This window comes from Barbus barbus (assembly GCF_936440315.1).
Source record: "Barbus barbus genome assembly, chromosome: 11".
Taxonomy (NCBI): domain Eukaryota; kingdom Metazoa; phylum Chordata; class Actinopteri; order Cypriniformes; family Cyprinidae; genus Barbus; species Barbus barbus.
The window spans coordinates 21,341,917-21,358,138 of NC_136739.1; the positions used below are offsets into that span (position 1 = coordinate 21,341,917).

General features: G+C 37.4%; 2 protein-coding genes across 4 annotated transcripts in view; one reads left to right on the forward strand and one right to left on the reverse strand.

Moving 5' to 3' along the window:
* LOC306876880 (FHF complex subunit HOOK-interacting protein 1B-like) overlaps positions 1 to 16,222 on the reverse strand; it is a 29,818-nt gene that overhangs the window by 6,991 nt on the left and 6,605 nt on the right. The window contains exons 2-9 of the mRNA XM_079428321.1: positions 6,099 to 6,570; positions 5,391 to 5,529; positions 5,016 to 5,278; positions 4,218 to 4,448; positions 1,487 to 1,732; positions 1,160 to 1,327; positions 927 to 1,006; positions 52 to 221 (exon numbers count right to left, since the gene is read on the reverse strand). Of these exons, the coding sequence (XP_079284447.1) occupies positions 52 to 221; positions 927 to 1,006; positions 1,160 to 1,327; positions 1,487 to 1,732; positions 4,218 to 4,448; positions 5,016 to 5,278; positions 5,391 to 5,529; positions 6,099 to 6,227 (1,426 nt within the window). The 5' untranslated portion in view covers positions 6,228 to 6,570. The remainder of the gene's footprint in view (positions 1 to 51; positions 222 to 926; positions 1,007 to 1,159; positions 1,328 to 1,486; positions 1,733 to 4,217; positions 4,449 to 5,015; positions 5,279 to 5,390; positions 5,530 to 6,098; positions 6,571 to 16,222) is intronic.
* Positions 10,018 to 13,693, forward strand: LOC306876969 (uncharacterized protein). Of its 3 annotated transcripts, XR_013784860.1 has the most exons (7): positions 10,018 to 10,546; positions 10,965 to 11,081; positions 11,240 to 11,271; positions 11,438 to 11,485; positions 11,586 to 11,653; positions 12,910 to 13,042; positions 13,345 to 13,693. XR_013784860.1 is itself a non-coding variant. In XM_079428457.1 (6 exons), the coding sequence occupies exons 3-6, from the start codon at positions 11,372 to 11,374 to the stop codon at positions 13,516 to 13,518; spliced, it is 489 nt and encodes a 162-aa protein (XP_079284583.1). In that variant the 5' UTR covers positions 10,217 to 10,546; positions 10,965 to 11,081; positions 11,240 to 11,371; the 3' UTR covers positions 13,519 to 13,687. The 3 variants fall into 3 exon arrangements, 2 of the variants coding, with proteins under 2 accessions (XP_079284583.1, XP_079284582.1); XM_079428457.1 differs by having other exon boundaries at positions 10,217 to 10,546; positions 11,240 to 11,485; positions 13,345 to 13,687; XM_079428456.1 differs by lacking the exons at positions 10,018 to 10,546; positions 10,965 to 11,081 and having other exon boundaries at positions 11,235 to 11,485; positions 13,345 to 13,687.

Here is a 16,222-nt window from a genome sequence, read left to right on the forward strand (position 1 = left end):
TTTCAGTGCAGTTTAAAAGCACATCTGTAAATGTGCCTGACGCAGGCTTACCCTTTCCCCAAAAGGCAGGTTCATCATCCCGCTCACTAGAGGGTGCTGCAGTGATTCGGCAGCATTCTGGTATGAGGGAAAGGAACTTGTCAGCTGATTTGCCATAGAGGTCTGTTTCTCTGACTGCCCTTCGCTGACTCAGCATTACATGTGTGCATGGCAACAGATACCTAGAGGCAAACATTAAATAAACGGTTTTATCTTTTTTTACACACAAATAATAATTATTTTAATCTCTTTCCCCTAAGTATGAGCGATATCAAATGCATAATAAAATCCACAAATAAGAATCCTATTATTTATGACACACAAATATATGATCTACACTACCGTTGGTAACAAAAACATTTTTTGTAAGGAGTATCTTATGCACACCAAGGCTGCATTTATTTGATCAAAAATACAGTACAAAAAGTAACTGTCGAAAAATGATTACAATTTAATATATGTAATTCATTCCTGTAATGGCAAGGCTGAGTTTTCAGAAGCCATTAATCTAGTCATCAGTGTCACATGGCCCATAAATTACAGTAATATGTTGTTTTGGCACTCAAGTAACATTTCTTATTATCATCATCAATGTTGAAATGATTATATATTTTTTGTGGCAACTATGACAACAATTTATTTAAAATAGAAATCATTTGTAACTATGTCTTTACTGTCACTTTTAATCAATTGAATACATTATTGTGAAATAAAACTATTTAATTTCTTTAAAAAAATCTTACTGATCCCAAACCTTTAACGGTCGTCTATGTAATGCATTGCAATTTGCAAAATGCATTGTCCAAATCCATCTATAAACAGCCAAAGATTATTTTGTAGACTTTCTTGATGGCAAATTGAGTCACACACCCAAGCACACAACATACCTGAGAACAAGCTGGAGCATGAAGTCTTCACAGCTGAGACTGAGCAATGTCTTGAACAGACTCAGAGAGACCATGCACAGCTTCAAAGAGAGAGATAGAAATAACAATGCAGCTTTAGTCACTCCACATTCCCAGGAATATACTGCCTCTTCAATGCTAAGCATACAGCACTGACAAAACAGTGTATTTTCTATCCATACATGCACCCTAGCTGTAGCGTGTGCCAAACTAACCCGTGAATTGCTGTTGATGCGTGTGAGTAGTGTATCAAGGATGGTGTCGTTGTCATGGCGATGCAACAGAATGAAGCGCAGGAAGGTCTTAAGGAGGGAAGTTTCTGTGATACTGCGTAAAAACAAGTCCAGATATGCCGTGCTTGCTATCATCTCATCCACTGACGACTAACAGAGGAACCATGAAAGAGAAAGAGAGAGTGCAAAGAAATCAAAATGAGAGAAAACGAATACTATTCAAAACATTGTTTTATAATGAATGAACATGGAAACTGCCATCTATGCCAAATATGGCTCACATCTTCAGCTCAGTTCAATGTGGTTCACCTTGTGCAGAGCAGGGCCCATGACTGGAACCAGGAAGCCGTTGTGGAGGTAGTCAAGGAGTTGGCAGCGCACAAGAGGGTGTGCCACCTGTACTACAGCGTTACAGAATTCAAGACTGTTCATGAATAGCACTAGAGAGGAGACGCCCATCCAGTCCTCCCTCCGCAGGGCGTGCCAGTCGTCACCTCGTACCTCAATCTTCCGTGGCAGGGATGAATACAGTCCACTCAGTCCTGTCGCTAACACCTGGGAAACAGAACAATAGGTGCCAACATTATTTCATAAAGTTCACCAAGCAATCTCTGCATTTTAAACAAACTGAATGAAAAAAACATTTGCAATATGCACATCTGAAAACACAAAGCAAATGAAGCATATACATTTGACAAGTTGCAACAAATCTATTTGACTAATGAACTGTTAATAATAAACGTATTAAGTTCACAGCTGCTTCAAGCTGTGTAATAACACATTATGGTAAAATCACTGTAACACACAAGATCTTCCTTTTTCTTTTTTTTTTGCAAAACTACAACAAAAAGTACAGCTCTTATTTCAAGCACAGTTATTGTTATTCCAATATCTTAGCATGGAATAATGATACAGTAATTTAAAAAAAATTCTGCAAAATTTAGTCTCCAAAATGGAGACTCATTTGCAATTTCCTGACCATAAGGATTTCTATTGAAACTACTGGATTGTCAAATGTGAACATTCACTGAATAATGGTAAACACCTTAATGCTCAAGTATGGTGAACAACATCATTCACAGAGCTAGTTTTATATCTGGAACTTCACCATGTCTTCTACAGCCACAAAAGTGGCTAGTCGTGGCCTAATGGTTAGAGAGTTGGATTCGTAATCCAAAGGTTGCAGGTTCGAGTCTCGGGCCAGCAGGGATTGTAGGTGGGGGGAGTGAATGTCCAGCGCTCTCTCCACCCTCAATACCACGACTGAGGTGCCCTTGAGCAAGGCACCGAACCCCCAACTGCTCCCCGGGCGCCGCAGCATAAATGGCTGCCCACTGCTCCGGGTGTGTGTTCACGGTGTGCGCGTGTTCACTGCTGTGTATGTGCACGTTAGATGGGTTAAATGCAGAGCACAAATTCCGAGTATGGGTCACCATACTTGGCCATATGTCACTTCACTTTCACTAAATCAGGCCACCAAAGAAACTACCAGCTAGACCTGTGCATCTCTAGCATAAAAATAGATATATGTGACACAAAGTAAAAAAAAAAAAAATAAAATTTTGAGAGGTACTGCAGCAGAGTCCTTGATGAGACCTCCAGTTGCATGTGTTAAGTGGGTCAGATGAACACTCATATATTATTCTCAAGAGAAAAGAGGACAGAAGAGAGGAAAGCAGCATTGAAACCAACTGAGTCCAAAACTGTAGCACACCAGCAGATGACAAATGGCTTTTTCATTCCACAGTAGCCAATGCAACCCAGAGAAAACACTACAGTACTTTATATCTCCACTGAAACAGCTCCAAGAGGCACTCAAATGAACAAACGGCATTTAAATTACATGTTTAAATTAAACAAAAAAGGCACATCATAACATGAACAGAAAGGATATATTAATAAAGACATGCTAACAGAAAGAACAGGAGGATATGAATTAGGGATGGGTATTCCAAGCAAAAATAATATTCGAAAAATCACTGGGTATTATTCGATTACTATTTGAAAATCGCACCCCTCCCCCGCATGAACGCACAAACACCCATAAACAGAGAGAAAGGGAGAGAGACGGGATTCACGCTATCAATCTGTATGATAAACTGTTTAATTACTACCTTAACTCAAGCCATATAATGATTGTAACATGCTGAAACATATCAATATAATAAACATAACCGAATGACTTAAACATAACAGTCCGTCGATTAGCATAAATCAACTGCTCATAAGGCTAGGACATTTGCATTTCAAACAATGGAACCCCTCAAGGGAATATATATGAGATGGGAGGGAAAATATACTTCAATATCTTCTGTTGCAATTATATCGTTAAGTAAATATACTGTATAAAAACTGCGGGCATCAGGGAGCCGTTATTAATATATAGGGAATTGAAATCGCTTTTGTACGCGTGCTTGTTTTTTTACTTTCACTTTCGAGATTAGCGATCACATGTACGGTGCAGCACTCATCAGTACTTACCGTACATTTTACAAGATTACATGTTTGTCATTGGTGCTCAGGAGCTGCAAATCCTTCACCATAATCCTATCAGTCATCTCTCCTTACTCCGTTTATGTGGTAAGTGAAATGTTATGTACTGTAATGCAACAGGCTACCGCTAGGAAGCGGCTAACCATGTCCCTTTAGTGGCTCCGTAGAACGCGTTATTTGTTTTCCACACCTTTCTGAATACGGATTCAGCCACACCTCTAACCCAGTCGGGGGTGTTTGTGGTCTGCACAGAACTCTTATTTGACATTGTCCCAAGTTACTATAATCGTTACATGCTACGCAAGTCTTTTTTTTTTGTCACGCAAGTCTACAGTGTGCGCGTGAGACAATGTGTTCTTCTGTTGTCTTTGGCAGCGCCACCCTCTGCTTACTTGAACGCGTCACCACATCAACACGGAATACATGGGGAAATTTTTTAAGACATTAATCGCACAACCTATTCGATATTCTAGAATTAAATCAACTAATCGAATATTAAAAAATCGTGACCAATCCCTAATATGAATATAAACACACTCATGCTTACTGGGCAGAAGTAGGAGTTCTCTGCGATGTGACGTGCAACAGCGTGGTTGCTGGCAGAGGTTGCCATGACGAGCAGCAGCGCGTCACGGGCCTGCTGCCCCAGAGAACCATCTCGATGAATAAATGGCACCAACAGGGAGAAGATCAGCAGGTTAGTGGGACCCTGCTGCACCGGTCCACACCTAAATATCAACTCCAAAACTGCAGTTTCCTTCGCCATGCACACACACACCTGACACAAACAAGCATTATTTAGTTACAAATAAGGAAAGCACATTAATATTCAATTATGAACAAAATCATTGTACATTACAGCTGTTGCAATTAAGTTAAATAATTAGTTTTACTCCTCATTTAAGTGGAGAATTGGAGTTTTTTTAAATTGAGTTCCAACATGGAGTTTTGTTTCTGTGCTGATTGTAATCGCATCTTCTAATTTTACAGAATGTTGTGTTGGTCCTGGAAAGATATTCCTGCCAGAAAAATGAGTTCTAACCCAATCCAGATCCCTAACTCAAAACTTAGCAATAACCTAACCATTAAATTACAGGAAAAAGGTGTACAAGCCCCTAACCAAGTTCTAAGGTCAATTTGATTGGTTGTCATGAATTCTGTGCCAAAAATGTTGACTCTGGAACTACTGGAACTCAAGGACGAAGGCCGGTTCAATGATTGTAATCTGCAAAATTATGTGGAATCAATTTAAATTTGGGAAAATGCACAAATGAAAAGTCTGCAGGGCTGGTCATAATTTAAAATAGATGGTTCAAACAGGTGTCAGCATCTGCCTGTCAAACACCTGATTTAGTAGCAGTACGAGGCTGGACTCTAGGGCAGCAGGGCAGCCCAGCTGGGAATCCACACATGCTCCCAGCAGGCTTAGGAGCGGTTGTAGCACTGCACTGTGCAGGAGCAGGGGCTGATGTGACTGTCCGATCAGCATCTCAAACAATTTCAACAGCTCCAGCTGGCTGTCTGGATCCAGACCACGACGCAAATGCCATTGTACCAACTCATCCAGGATGTTCTCCACCACCACCATCTCCAGAATAGGACCCATTGCTGCAAATATTTTACAATCCATTGTCACATAAAACAGCCTCTTATGTATTAGGCTAAACTGTGAAACAGTACAAATGTATGCTCCATCGAGCTCACAGGAGAATGTTTTAACCTGGTGATTCAATGTCTCCCCCTGCTGGTCTCTCTTCAGCTAGCAGGCACAGCATCTGATCTGTGTGATTGCGAACTGCAGTGAGATCATCGGCATAACAGCCCACTGAAGACTCTCTCCGTTTCAACACCCCTGACACCTGACAAAAAGACAAGGAACAGTACAATTCTATTTGTGGCAAGGTCAAAAAGGAATAGCTGTCAATAATGATGTAGTGAAAAACAATTCAAATAAGAGAGCACTGACGTACACTAAGGAGGAAAACCTGTTAATGCGTGGGTGTACCAACTGTAGGTTTTATATTTGAGCATAAAAGTTTACTGATATGCCCTAAAGACATAAAACTATAAATGCATTTGTTTTTTCATAAAAAACACATTTCCAAATGACAAACCAAGTATAGATGTGTTTTAGACTTACTAATATGGAAAGACATCTATGAGCCTTTTAGTCAGAGCAGCATGCAAAAAATTCAATATCATGTTTGAATTGATACATGAATTCATAAGCTCTGTTTTATCAACATAATCACAACTTTACTGAAAAACCTGTTGTACACAAACTACTACATGCCTTCTGCCCTCTAATTGATAGTTCATACTTTTTTAACAAGTAAAAAGACAAAATTAAATTTACATGTTTGCAGTTGTAGTAAGGAGTTTATTTAAACAATTGTTATGAAGGAAATAAGACTATGCTGTGTCTCACCTGTCTCCAGTGGTTTTCAAACACCATAAGACAAGTCTCAGGGTCGGCAGTGCATGGGCTGGATGGGGCTGCATGTCGACCGGTCCGAGTGCCTGGACCTCTTGGATTTAAACGACTCAGCCAACTCATTTTAGCGCACAGGCTGATCCAAATTTGATCAAAAAGGTCAACAAGGAAAGAATAAAGGGGAGAGAGGGAAGAGAAGTGTGGAGAGGGAGAGAAAAGGGAAAAGGGGAAGGGGGGGTAAGGCGGCTCACAAAAGGCGTCCAAAAATCAAGAAATTAAGAGTCCAGCTTGAAGAAATAAAGAGGTAAAATCATAGAAAGGATGGAATCCTGCTGAAGTCTGCAGCAACAGTCACTGTACACCAGTGATCAGTGTGTGAGCATGCGAGGCTTGTCTGCAATCCCTGTCATCCAGTTTGCTGTCGGCACTATACTCCATACCGATACATAGACTCCTCCACACACACCTGCAGGGACAGAAAGAGAGCGAGAGGTCATTGATGACACATTCACACCTGCAGGTAAAAACAAAAACAGTACAGCCAGTCAGTATAAAGGTTAGATTCTGTGGGAGATCGAAAGGGCAAGGAACACAACATAAATTCCATTAGGGCAGCAACTATTTTGAGAATTGATTAGCACACAAACATATTAACAGGATTAATATATACACTAATGTCAGTAATGGATGCTGAAAAGTCAGCTTTGCCATCACAGGAATAAAAAACATTTTCAAAACAATTCCATGAGGGCTGCAACTGTTTTGAGAATCGATTGAGTGAAGTGAAGTGAAGTGAAGTGAAGTGAAGTGAAGTGAAGTGAAGTGAAGTGACATACTGCCAAGTATGGTGACCCATACTCGGAATTCGTGCTCTGCATTTAACCCATCCAACGTGCACACACACAGCAGTGAACACACACACACCGTGAACACACACCCGGAGCAGTGGGCAGCCATTTATGCTGCGGCGCCTGGGGAGCAGTTGGGGGTTCAGTGCCTTGCTCAAGGGCACCTCAGTCGTGGTATTGAGGGTGGAGAGAGCGCTGGACATTCACTCCCCCCACCTACAATCCCTGCCGGCCCGAGACTCGAACCCGCAACATTTGGATTACGAGTCCGACTCTCTAACCATTAGGCCACGACTTCCCCCTTTTTTTTTTTTTTTTGAGTGAAGTTAAGTGACATACTGCCAAGTATGGGCATACTGCCAAGTATGCCCATTATTAACATACATGCTAATATGATTAATATATACTCTACTGTTCAAAGGTTTTGGATGAGCAAGGTCTCTTTTTATTTTTTTCCCTGGCAAGGACACATTTAATTGATCAAACGTAACAGGAACTGGAGTAACGGACACGTTGCCATCACAGGAATAAATTTCCTTTTTTTAAATATACTATAGAAAATACTTGTTTTAAATCAAAATATAATTTCACAATATTACTGTTTTTATTGTATTTGTGATCAAATAAATGTAGCCTTGGTGAACATAAGAGACTTTAAAAACATTTTAAAAAAATGTACAGACCCCAAACTTTTGCACTGTAGCATATATTCTTACTTTAATCAGAATTATTGCCAAGAATGCTTGCGCATACAAGGAATTTGTTTTAGTGTCATAAGCTTCAAGTTCACAGAGACAACAACGACACACAGACAATAAAAATAATATGAGAATAAAAAAATACACATGTAAATATATATAAACAAAAAATTGAAAAAGAAAAGAATAATTGAAACACAAATGATTGTATATACAGTTGTCCAATAGATGATAGAATGGGATGGAATAAAAGAGGGATGTACAAGGATGGAGGTGGTAGCAAATAAATATAAGGTTATTGGACACTGTTATTGCATAATGGGGGGGGGGGGGGGGGGGGGGGGCATTTAACTGTTCATAAATTTTTTAATTAAAAATTTAATTGTCAGCCATTTCTGACAAAAACACATCATACATGTCTGAAGCAAAGTTATGGTACAGGGTGTGAATATTAATGCAGATGTTGCTTGGTAAACTTCCTGGAGCAGCCAGTCAAGTAATTTAATGAATATTCATCATTCAAGCATTCTCCATAATAGGATCCTTCATCTGATTAATGCACATTTAATGTCTGCCTTCATTTAATACGTTTGGGCTACTGGGCAAATGTACTTATTCATGAGCGTCCTGATTAGGACCTCCATAGAAAAGCATAACCAATAAAGGACCAGTGAGCTTCAAAGTGCTCCTAACCAGAATTTGTTAGCATAGCTCCCTGAGATAAAGAATTAATGCTTGAAAGCAGAAAGGAATGAGAGGTTTAATCATAAATGAAGCACACTAGTAGAATGCAGCACACCAGTAGATCTCCATATCAGGTTCACCATCTAATCAATATGGTGTCTGGTGAAACAACTGCACCCATAATACAACAGGCAAAAGCACTCAGAACTCTAAATACTGCAAGTGGCAGCCTACTGTATATTCATCTATGCATTCAGCTGGCATTTCTGAAATACCTGCAAAAACCATCAGTAGCAGTAGTCTTTCTGTGATGTTACACACACGTCTTCTTGTGGTCTTAACTAATGCAACAACACTTCCTGTGTTACCAAAACCAGTGACACTTCATATTGTTTTAGTATTTTTTTGAGAGTATTTTTTGAGAAGGGAGGACAAATAAAGCAGATTTGAGAAATGGGTAAAAAAATTCAAACAAATTCAAAAGCCATTTTCAAGGAAGTACCAAACACATACAGATACTCCACCCTGCCATTCACTAAAAACTTCCTTGACCGTGACAAGAAGTAAGGCTTCCTTCCCTACGAGAACTCCCTCATCCCAAGAAAGACAGTTCACAATTCCAATGACATAATTCTATAGAGGCTGTCTCTTGAGGAAGGGGCCCTGTACAAGGGAGGAGCCATGTGTCACTAACTCAAGGGGATACAAAGGCTTCTTGGTACTGTAAATTGGATAGTATGAGTCACAGGCAAATTCAACTACAGCAGGGTCCAATGTTCCAGACCAAGTCAAACAACATCTACTTAAAGTGCACAGTTTCTAGCCAGTAAAGAGATGGTACGACAGCTTGGCATAGTTTCTCCTTTAATTAGTTTAGTGTCTTATAGAATGTGCATAGCCCAGCTGACCTCTACTCCTCTGATATTCTGTCTCTCTCAGTTATTGCTTAAGTCAGTCACTCAATAGTTACATCACTGCCAAATCATACTGTGTGGCAGCTGCAATGGCTATGTTATTAACAACACACACACACACATTATATTGAGCACAATTCAACTGAATTGCAGTAGGGAAATACTGTTATATATTTGTTGTTCACATTATATTTTCTGTTGTCAAACATAAAACAAGTAAATAGTAAACACGACCCATTAATACTACATGTTAACCAGGAATCACTCTCACTATTAGGGATGCGCGGTATACCGATACTGGAAAAATACCGGTATATATTATATTTCAAACGGTACGATATCATAATTTTGCTCAATTCGGTATTCCATACGCTGCTGTTGCAAAATGCACCTGTAGGTGGCAGTGCTTCCCAAATTGCTGCGCAACTGGTAAATGTGACAACAGAACAATGCGATGGATCAAACAGATGAAACTCAGCGCACACAAAATTAATAAATAAAGACAGCAGTAGAAGTGAAATATGGCATTACTTTGGATAAAAAATAGATGACAAAGGTGAAGGAACTGGCCTTACTGCACCTGTATGCAAGCGTTGCTATAGGCCTAAATCATGTTGCCACAGGAACACATCAAATCTTTTTAAGCATGTCGCTTGCTCATCCTGATCTTTTCAAAGTATTAAGAGATCGACAGGTGAGTGCATTGTTCATAAATTCAGATTTGATTTGACCTTTTATTTACATCTGATCAACGCACATTCAGATGTAATACACTGTAAAACTTTACTGTAAATTTACAGGCATTTTCTAACAGTATTATACTGTATTTTTATAAAACAGTAGCATTCTGTATATTTTACAGAATGTCTGTAAATATACAGAAATTTTCTGTTTTCAGCCCGCTAAATTTGTAATACAGTACCATACTGTAAACGCATTGCATTGTGGGATATATTTATTTCGCGCTCAATTCAAATGTGATGTGATCTCCAAAGAAGAAGAAATGTGAACAGTGTATTACAGGCAAACTAGATTCGTCAGCGGGAATTAATTGAACAAAATAATTATTCGCGTTATTAAGATAAGCCAGTGGTTTGTGAATCTGTGCGTAGATAAGCTTTGTGAGCTTCGTTTCGCGTTTCAAGCGTTAGTGCCTGTGACGCAGCAAACAATGGACGACGCTGCCTGAGCAGACGCGGAGATAATTTGTCATCTGAATCATCTAACCTGTGCCTGAGATGATGCTAATCGACTGGAGCATGAGAAGATGGATTAATGTTCGACTAAGTATCGATACGGTAAGCTTGTCTTTTTTTCATTCACATTTCTACATTGTTTCCACGCATGGTTTGATTTTGGGAACGTTAAACTTAACTTAAATCCCGAGTTAGCAATTCACTTGGGTAAAATTGGTTTTATATTCGCACATTCACAACATTCACATATTTCCGCGTTCAATAACTTTCTAATTATTTGTGCAATAAAGTTATTTTGGCGGACTAAGCCAGAGCGCGCACACACACGTCACACACCGGATGCGTGCGCGCACTCAGATCACTTGGACATGGTTGTGTACAAGAGGTAAAAAACTGTATAAATACTGTTCATTTTCTCACACAAACCGCTCGTTTCGTGTCTTAGGCCATTAATGTGTAGTTACGATGGGGAATTGTTTAATTTGGATTTCTCTGTGCATGTTCTTTTTCCCTCTTATAGAGACAGTGACCTATACCTGCCATTATATGACTGACAAGCTAGAACGATTTGACCTAAACATATCAAAATTGGATCTACTAAAGAAAAAAAGACACCTACATCTTGGATGCCCTTGGGGTAAGCTGATAGATACCAAATTTTAATTTCAAAGTGAACTATCCCTTTTAAGATGTTTATGCACACCTTCCTTTAATCCAACAATCAAAAACAACTTAAATAGCAAATAAGACACACATTCACATGACCTGCTTCTGATTATTATTATTATTTTTCAGGCTGAACAATCTGATGAAGATCCGGTGCTAATGTAAGTGCTTCCCATTTGTAGTCCATGTTAAAAAATGTCAGTTCTATGATCGTGCTTTTTAATGTGTTATAATTTTGCCAGCACATGAAAATCCATAGTCATGTTCCTAATGCTTATTTCAAAAGTAGTATTCCTGATTGCTTCCATGTCTTCCATGGTCCTACAGCTGCTCCCACACTTGCAGAAATTAGATGGCCTTACCCTTCAAGCAGATGTAAGTAGAGATTACTTAAAGCATGTTGCAAATAAATGTGATTTGTTATGTCTTGGTTCTGTTAGTGATGGTTGTGCTGTCTTCTTAAAAATTGTTTCAGGTATTCACCACTCAATCTGATGTCCAGCAGTCTCTACATTTGCCAGAGAACACAACCTATAATTCTTGGTAAGTAAACAGTAAAGGTTTAGTACCTAAAATGAACATCAAGTCATCATTAACGCTATGGAAGCATATGGGTAGCAAAATTCAGTTTGAAATAATTTCAAATTCAGTTAGTAATATGCAAAATGGCAATGCATTTCTGTATTTTAATTGACATTTTACCCTAAATGTGCAAAGTTTAGTGCAAAATGAAAATGGAAATTCAGTTATATAATTTACATATGATATTTTCTACAATTGTGCATCCTGTTGCCAAGCCCTGCCTTGATGTAGCCTAAAGATTGACAGGTCGGGGGTGTGTTGCATTTTCAAATACATTTCGAATGCATTTTCAAATCCACATTGACTTTATATTCATCATGGGGTATTAAATGAAAATGCAATTGAAACGTCTTATATATGAGTGTCAATGCATTTAAGAAAAATAAAAGATATTTTAAATTACAATTTTTCTACCTTTTTACTGCACCTTTGGATCAGAATGCATTCTGAAATTACAATTATCATGTGGTATTATGATGTAAAAACAGTTTTTGCTTGGACATGTTAAACATCTAATCAATTTGGGTAATACATTTTAATTTCCATTTTGCAACTTATAAAGCATTAAAATATGTTTTTAATTTGTGTATTAAAACTAGTGTAGGAAATGGCAAATGTAAATTTTATAATTTAAATAAAATTTATGTGATATACAATAAAATACATATGTGCACTAAATATTGCACATGTATAAGAAAATGTAAATTGAAATATATCACCATTTTACGTATTGCATTTCAATTGAATTTTGCTACCCATATGCTTCCATGCACCCTGGTGTTGTTCTAATGCCCTATGACCTTCTTTGTTTTTTGGACCACTAAAGGAGAATAATACAAAATAAATAAAAAAAAGCCTGCTCACGCTTGTCCATATAATGGCAGTGATAGTGACCAGCATCAAGATACAATAGTATCACAGAATGTTCACATGCAACATGTCATGTATTCTAAGTGTTCTGAGGGAATGCAATATTGTTTAATGAAAATCCTGACACTGACATTGGTCTTTTGTGCTCGACTGTGCATTCATGAGATACTATTATTATGCAGTTCACAGCTATAGTTGTGAACCCTGTAAATGGGATTTCCCTGCACATATTTCAGATTTAGTTTAATAGTTATGTTGAGTTGAACTATGTATAGACAACTAAACAGAACTGCAATGGAACCCACAATAGTTTATTTGAAGTATTTTCTTTCTTTTTTTATTTTCAGGTCAATCTCTAAGCAACCAGCGGTAAATGTTGAGCAGCCCAACTTTGTCTCTGGCCTTGCAGTGCTGTTTGTATTATTGTATGATTTCAACCTCCAGTATCAGGAAGAGGTGGCATGCACCCTTGCGACTGAGGTTAGCATATTTGCCATTGATATATATATGATAGAGTGAATTGTCACTAACTTGTTTTGACAGTATTTGTAAAGTACTTAAGTATATTTTAACAAATATTTTATACAGTTGATTAAAGAGCTGAATGACATATTGCATATTTAACATTATCATGTAGTCATGTAATCACATCGTAAGTGTTGCAATTCTCTGTGCTGTCTCAAAGAACTCACTTCTGTGAGATGCTGTGTGTGTATGTGTGTATTAGATATATATATTAGACATATACATAATGTTCACTTTTTTTCTTTTCTGTCTTTTAGATGCTTTCTCGACATCAGCCCTGCATGTGCATCAAAAACCAAGAAAGGAAAAGTGACTTACAAGAAGACTGGACATGTTGTGTAAAAAAAGAACAGTACTGTAAACCCACAGGTTTCCTCTCTTCTGAAAGACTTATAAAAAATATATTTCTGAAAAACCTTTCCATTCTTTAAAAGTAAATAAGATTACTGTATTTTGAATTACTTGCTAATTGTTAATTGCATTTTACATGTTTTATATTTAAAAGAAAAAGGAAAAAAAAAACTACAGCTGGCATTTCAGCCAGTAAATTCATATAAGGCAATTGCCTGGTCTTTTCTTCAAAATAAATAAAATGTTTTAAAACTCAGAAAATATTATTTTCTCAATTTTTTTGGGAATACTGTTATGAAAAAGTATATTTTTAATTTTGTAAATCCAAGAGTACTGAAATAAAAGCAGGATTTACAGTATTCCCTGTAAAGAGCACAGTGTAATACTGTAAAAAAAAGTTATATAACAGTATAATACTGTATTTCGTAAATACAGTACAGAACTGTAAATGTTGTGTACAGTAGTAGTACTGTAAAAATACAGTATGTGGCTGGCAACCCAGCTGCCAGTATTATACTGTAAATTTACAACGAAAAGTTTTACAGTGTAATACTGTAAAAAAAAGTTATATAACAGTATAATACTGTATTTCGTAAATACAGTACAGAACTGTAAATGTTGTGTACAGTAGTAGTACTGTAAAAATACAGTATGTGGCTGGCAACCCAGCTGCCAGTATTATACTGTAAATTTACAACGAAAAGTTTTACAGTGTACAGTAAGCGCAAATGTGCATGTGAGACACGCTAGAATCAATGAAGTTTTGGTCACGTAATACATGCACTTGCATTTCATACAATCAAATTTTAATTGGATATGAATTGAGCAAGAGTTTTGCTATATTTTTAGTATCAATGATATTTAGGGAATGTTTCTGACGCGCTGCCGACCACTAATATGAAACAAATGAGAGAGTGAGATTTATATTTAATGCTTTTTCTTTGGTTGAGTCTGAAATCTGAAAACAATCCGAGAGAGAGAAATAATAACATGATTTTGAATATTACTTTGACTGTTAGAATAACACTTTACAATAAAGCAACATTTGTTGCATCAATTGCACAACTTCAGTGCTATTTTTTTTTTTCTTCAAACTTCTTCAAAATGAAACCTGTTTCCGGTAGGTTTTTTTTTTTAGGAGACATTTAGTTTGCACTGTGTTTGCACTGAAAAGATAAGATTTGAATATATTTTCATCTTATTACTTCAGTTAGCCTATTTTTTTTTTAATTGTAACCTATGTTCCCTTTAGGTTTTTTGTTACAGTTTGATACAAAGGTATTAACACATGAATATGTTTTTATTATTATTATTATTATTAATAATATATATATATTTTTAATTCACTTATCTTTTGAGGCTGGTTATTTGTCACCTATGGTATCGATTTAGTATCGATACCGAGGTACTACATTCTGGTATCGTACCGAAGCCAAAATTATGGTATCGAGCCACCCCTACTCACTATACTCCTAAATCCTGATTTATAAATCACGACATCGTCTGATAAAATCAACATACATCTAACTTGCACTAAAAAGCGAATATATGCGGTGGTTTTGGCTATATTATTGTGTTGTCTCATTCAGCACACTGTCTGCGTCTGAGTAACAAACTATATGCATATTTAGGGCTGGGTATCGTTCAAAAAATTTCGATATCGATACCGATACCTTGAGTTCGATACCGGTTCCTGAACGATACTTTTTTCGATACCAGTTTTATGAAATCAGTTTTAATAAGATTACATTATCTCAAAAAACTATTTTTTTTAGCTTGTTGATATTTATACAGACTCAAAGCCTCATCTCCTGAGCCACTGCACAAAGGAGCAAAATATATCCAACACAATAAATAAATAAATAATTTTAATAAAGTTCAAATAGTTCAGTTTACACATCTGTTAGGCTACGTTTACATTAGTGCGTGTTCATTTTAAAACACATAGCTCAGACAGAATCATCATTTCTAGGTTGTTAAAGACTTCAAGAAATTTTAAATCTTCATCCACTTTCATAAGTGGGTGTTTTCAAATGAAGACATAAAACATTAATTTAATTTATCTTTAAATTATTGAAAATCAAAGTTTATTTATTTTGGCAAACAAAGGGGGGTTACTATTAAAATTAAAACATGGAATAACTGTTGTGTGATCATTACAAAAAAAAAAAAAGTTTTAATTTTAATAGTAGCCTAGTAGTAGCAGTATGTACTGTCTGCTGAACAATATTAATACCGTTAATATTAAAACCGAACTTTTATTTTGACGGGTTGCCTGGAATACCTTTACAGTTCTGTGTGTATATGATATGAGTTAGTTTTACTCGAATCAAACGGTAAAATGCTCATGAAGTGAGTCTCAGAGCAGGTCTGGAGATGTTGTTCATGTGTTTATGTCCTCATTTAGTGAGATGGCAGACGCTGAAATCACCGCGAGCGTCACGCGCGCTTCAGTCTGTGTATAATAAACAAACCGCGCGATATAGAGAGCGGACTGCTCCGTGCGCTTTCGAAACACTGATCAATCTGCGCGTCTCCGTTTCTAGTCAAACACACCTAGTGCTGCAGGATTATTGGCTCACTGACGGTGATGAGATTAACCCCTTAGGTATCGAAATTTGGTACCGAACGACAAGACGTTTTTCGATACTCGGTGGTATCTTCTCTGCCGCTCACTGCTCAGAAGAGACTCCGAGAGAGGCGACACTGCGCCGAGCGAGTTAGACCTCGCGCTTGCGGGGCAGTACTGGAGACATCTTCTAACTGAACGATAGCTAAGGGGTT

Bases quoted from the DNA above. Each gene is read 5' to 3' on its own strand.
- LOC306876969 (XM_079428457.1), top strand. From the start codon at position 11,372: ATGTTCCTAATGCTTATTTCAAAAGTAGTATTCCTGATTGCTTCCATG. The intron at 11,486-11,585 runs GTAAGTAGAGAT...AAATTGTTTCAG, and splicing joins GCCTTACCCTTCAAGCAGAT to GTATTCACCACTCAATCTGA. The intron at 13,043-13,344 runs GTTAGCATATTT...TCTGTCTTTTAG, and splicing joins CATGCACCCTTGCGACTGAG to ATGCTTTCTCGACATCAGCC.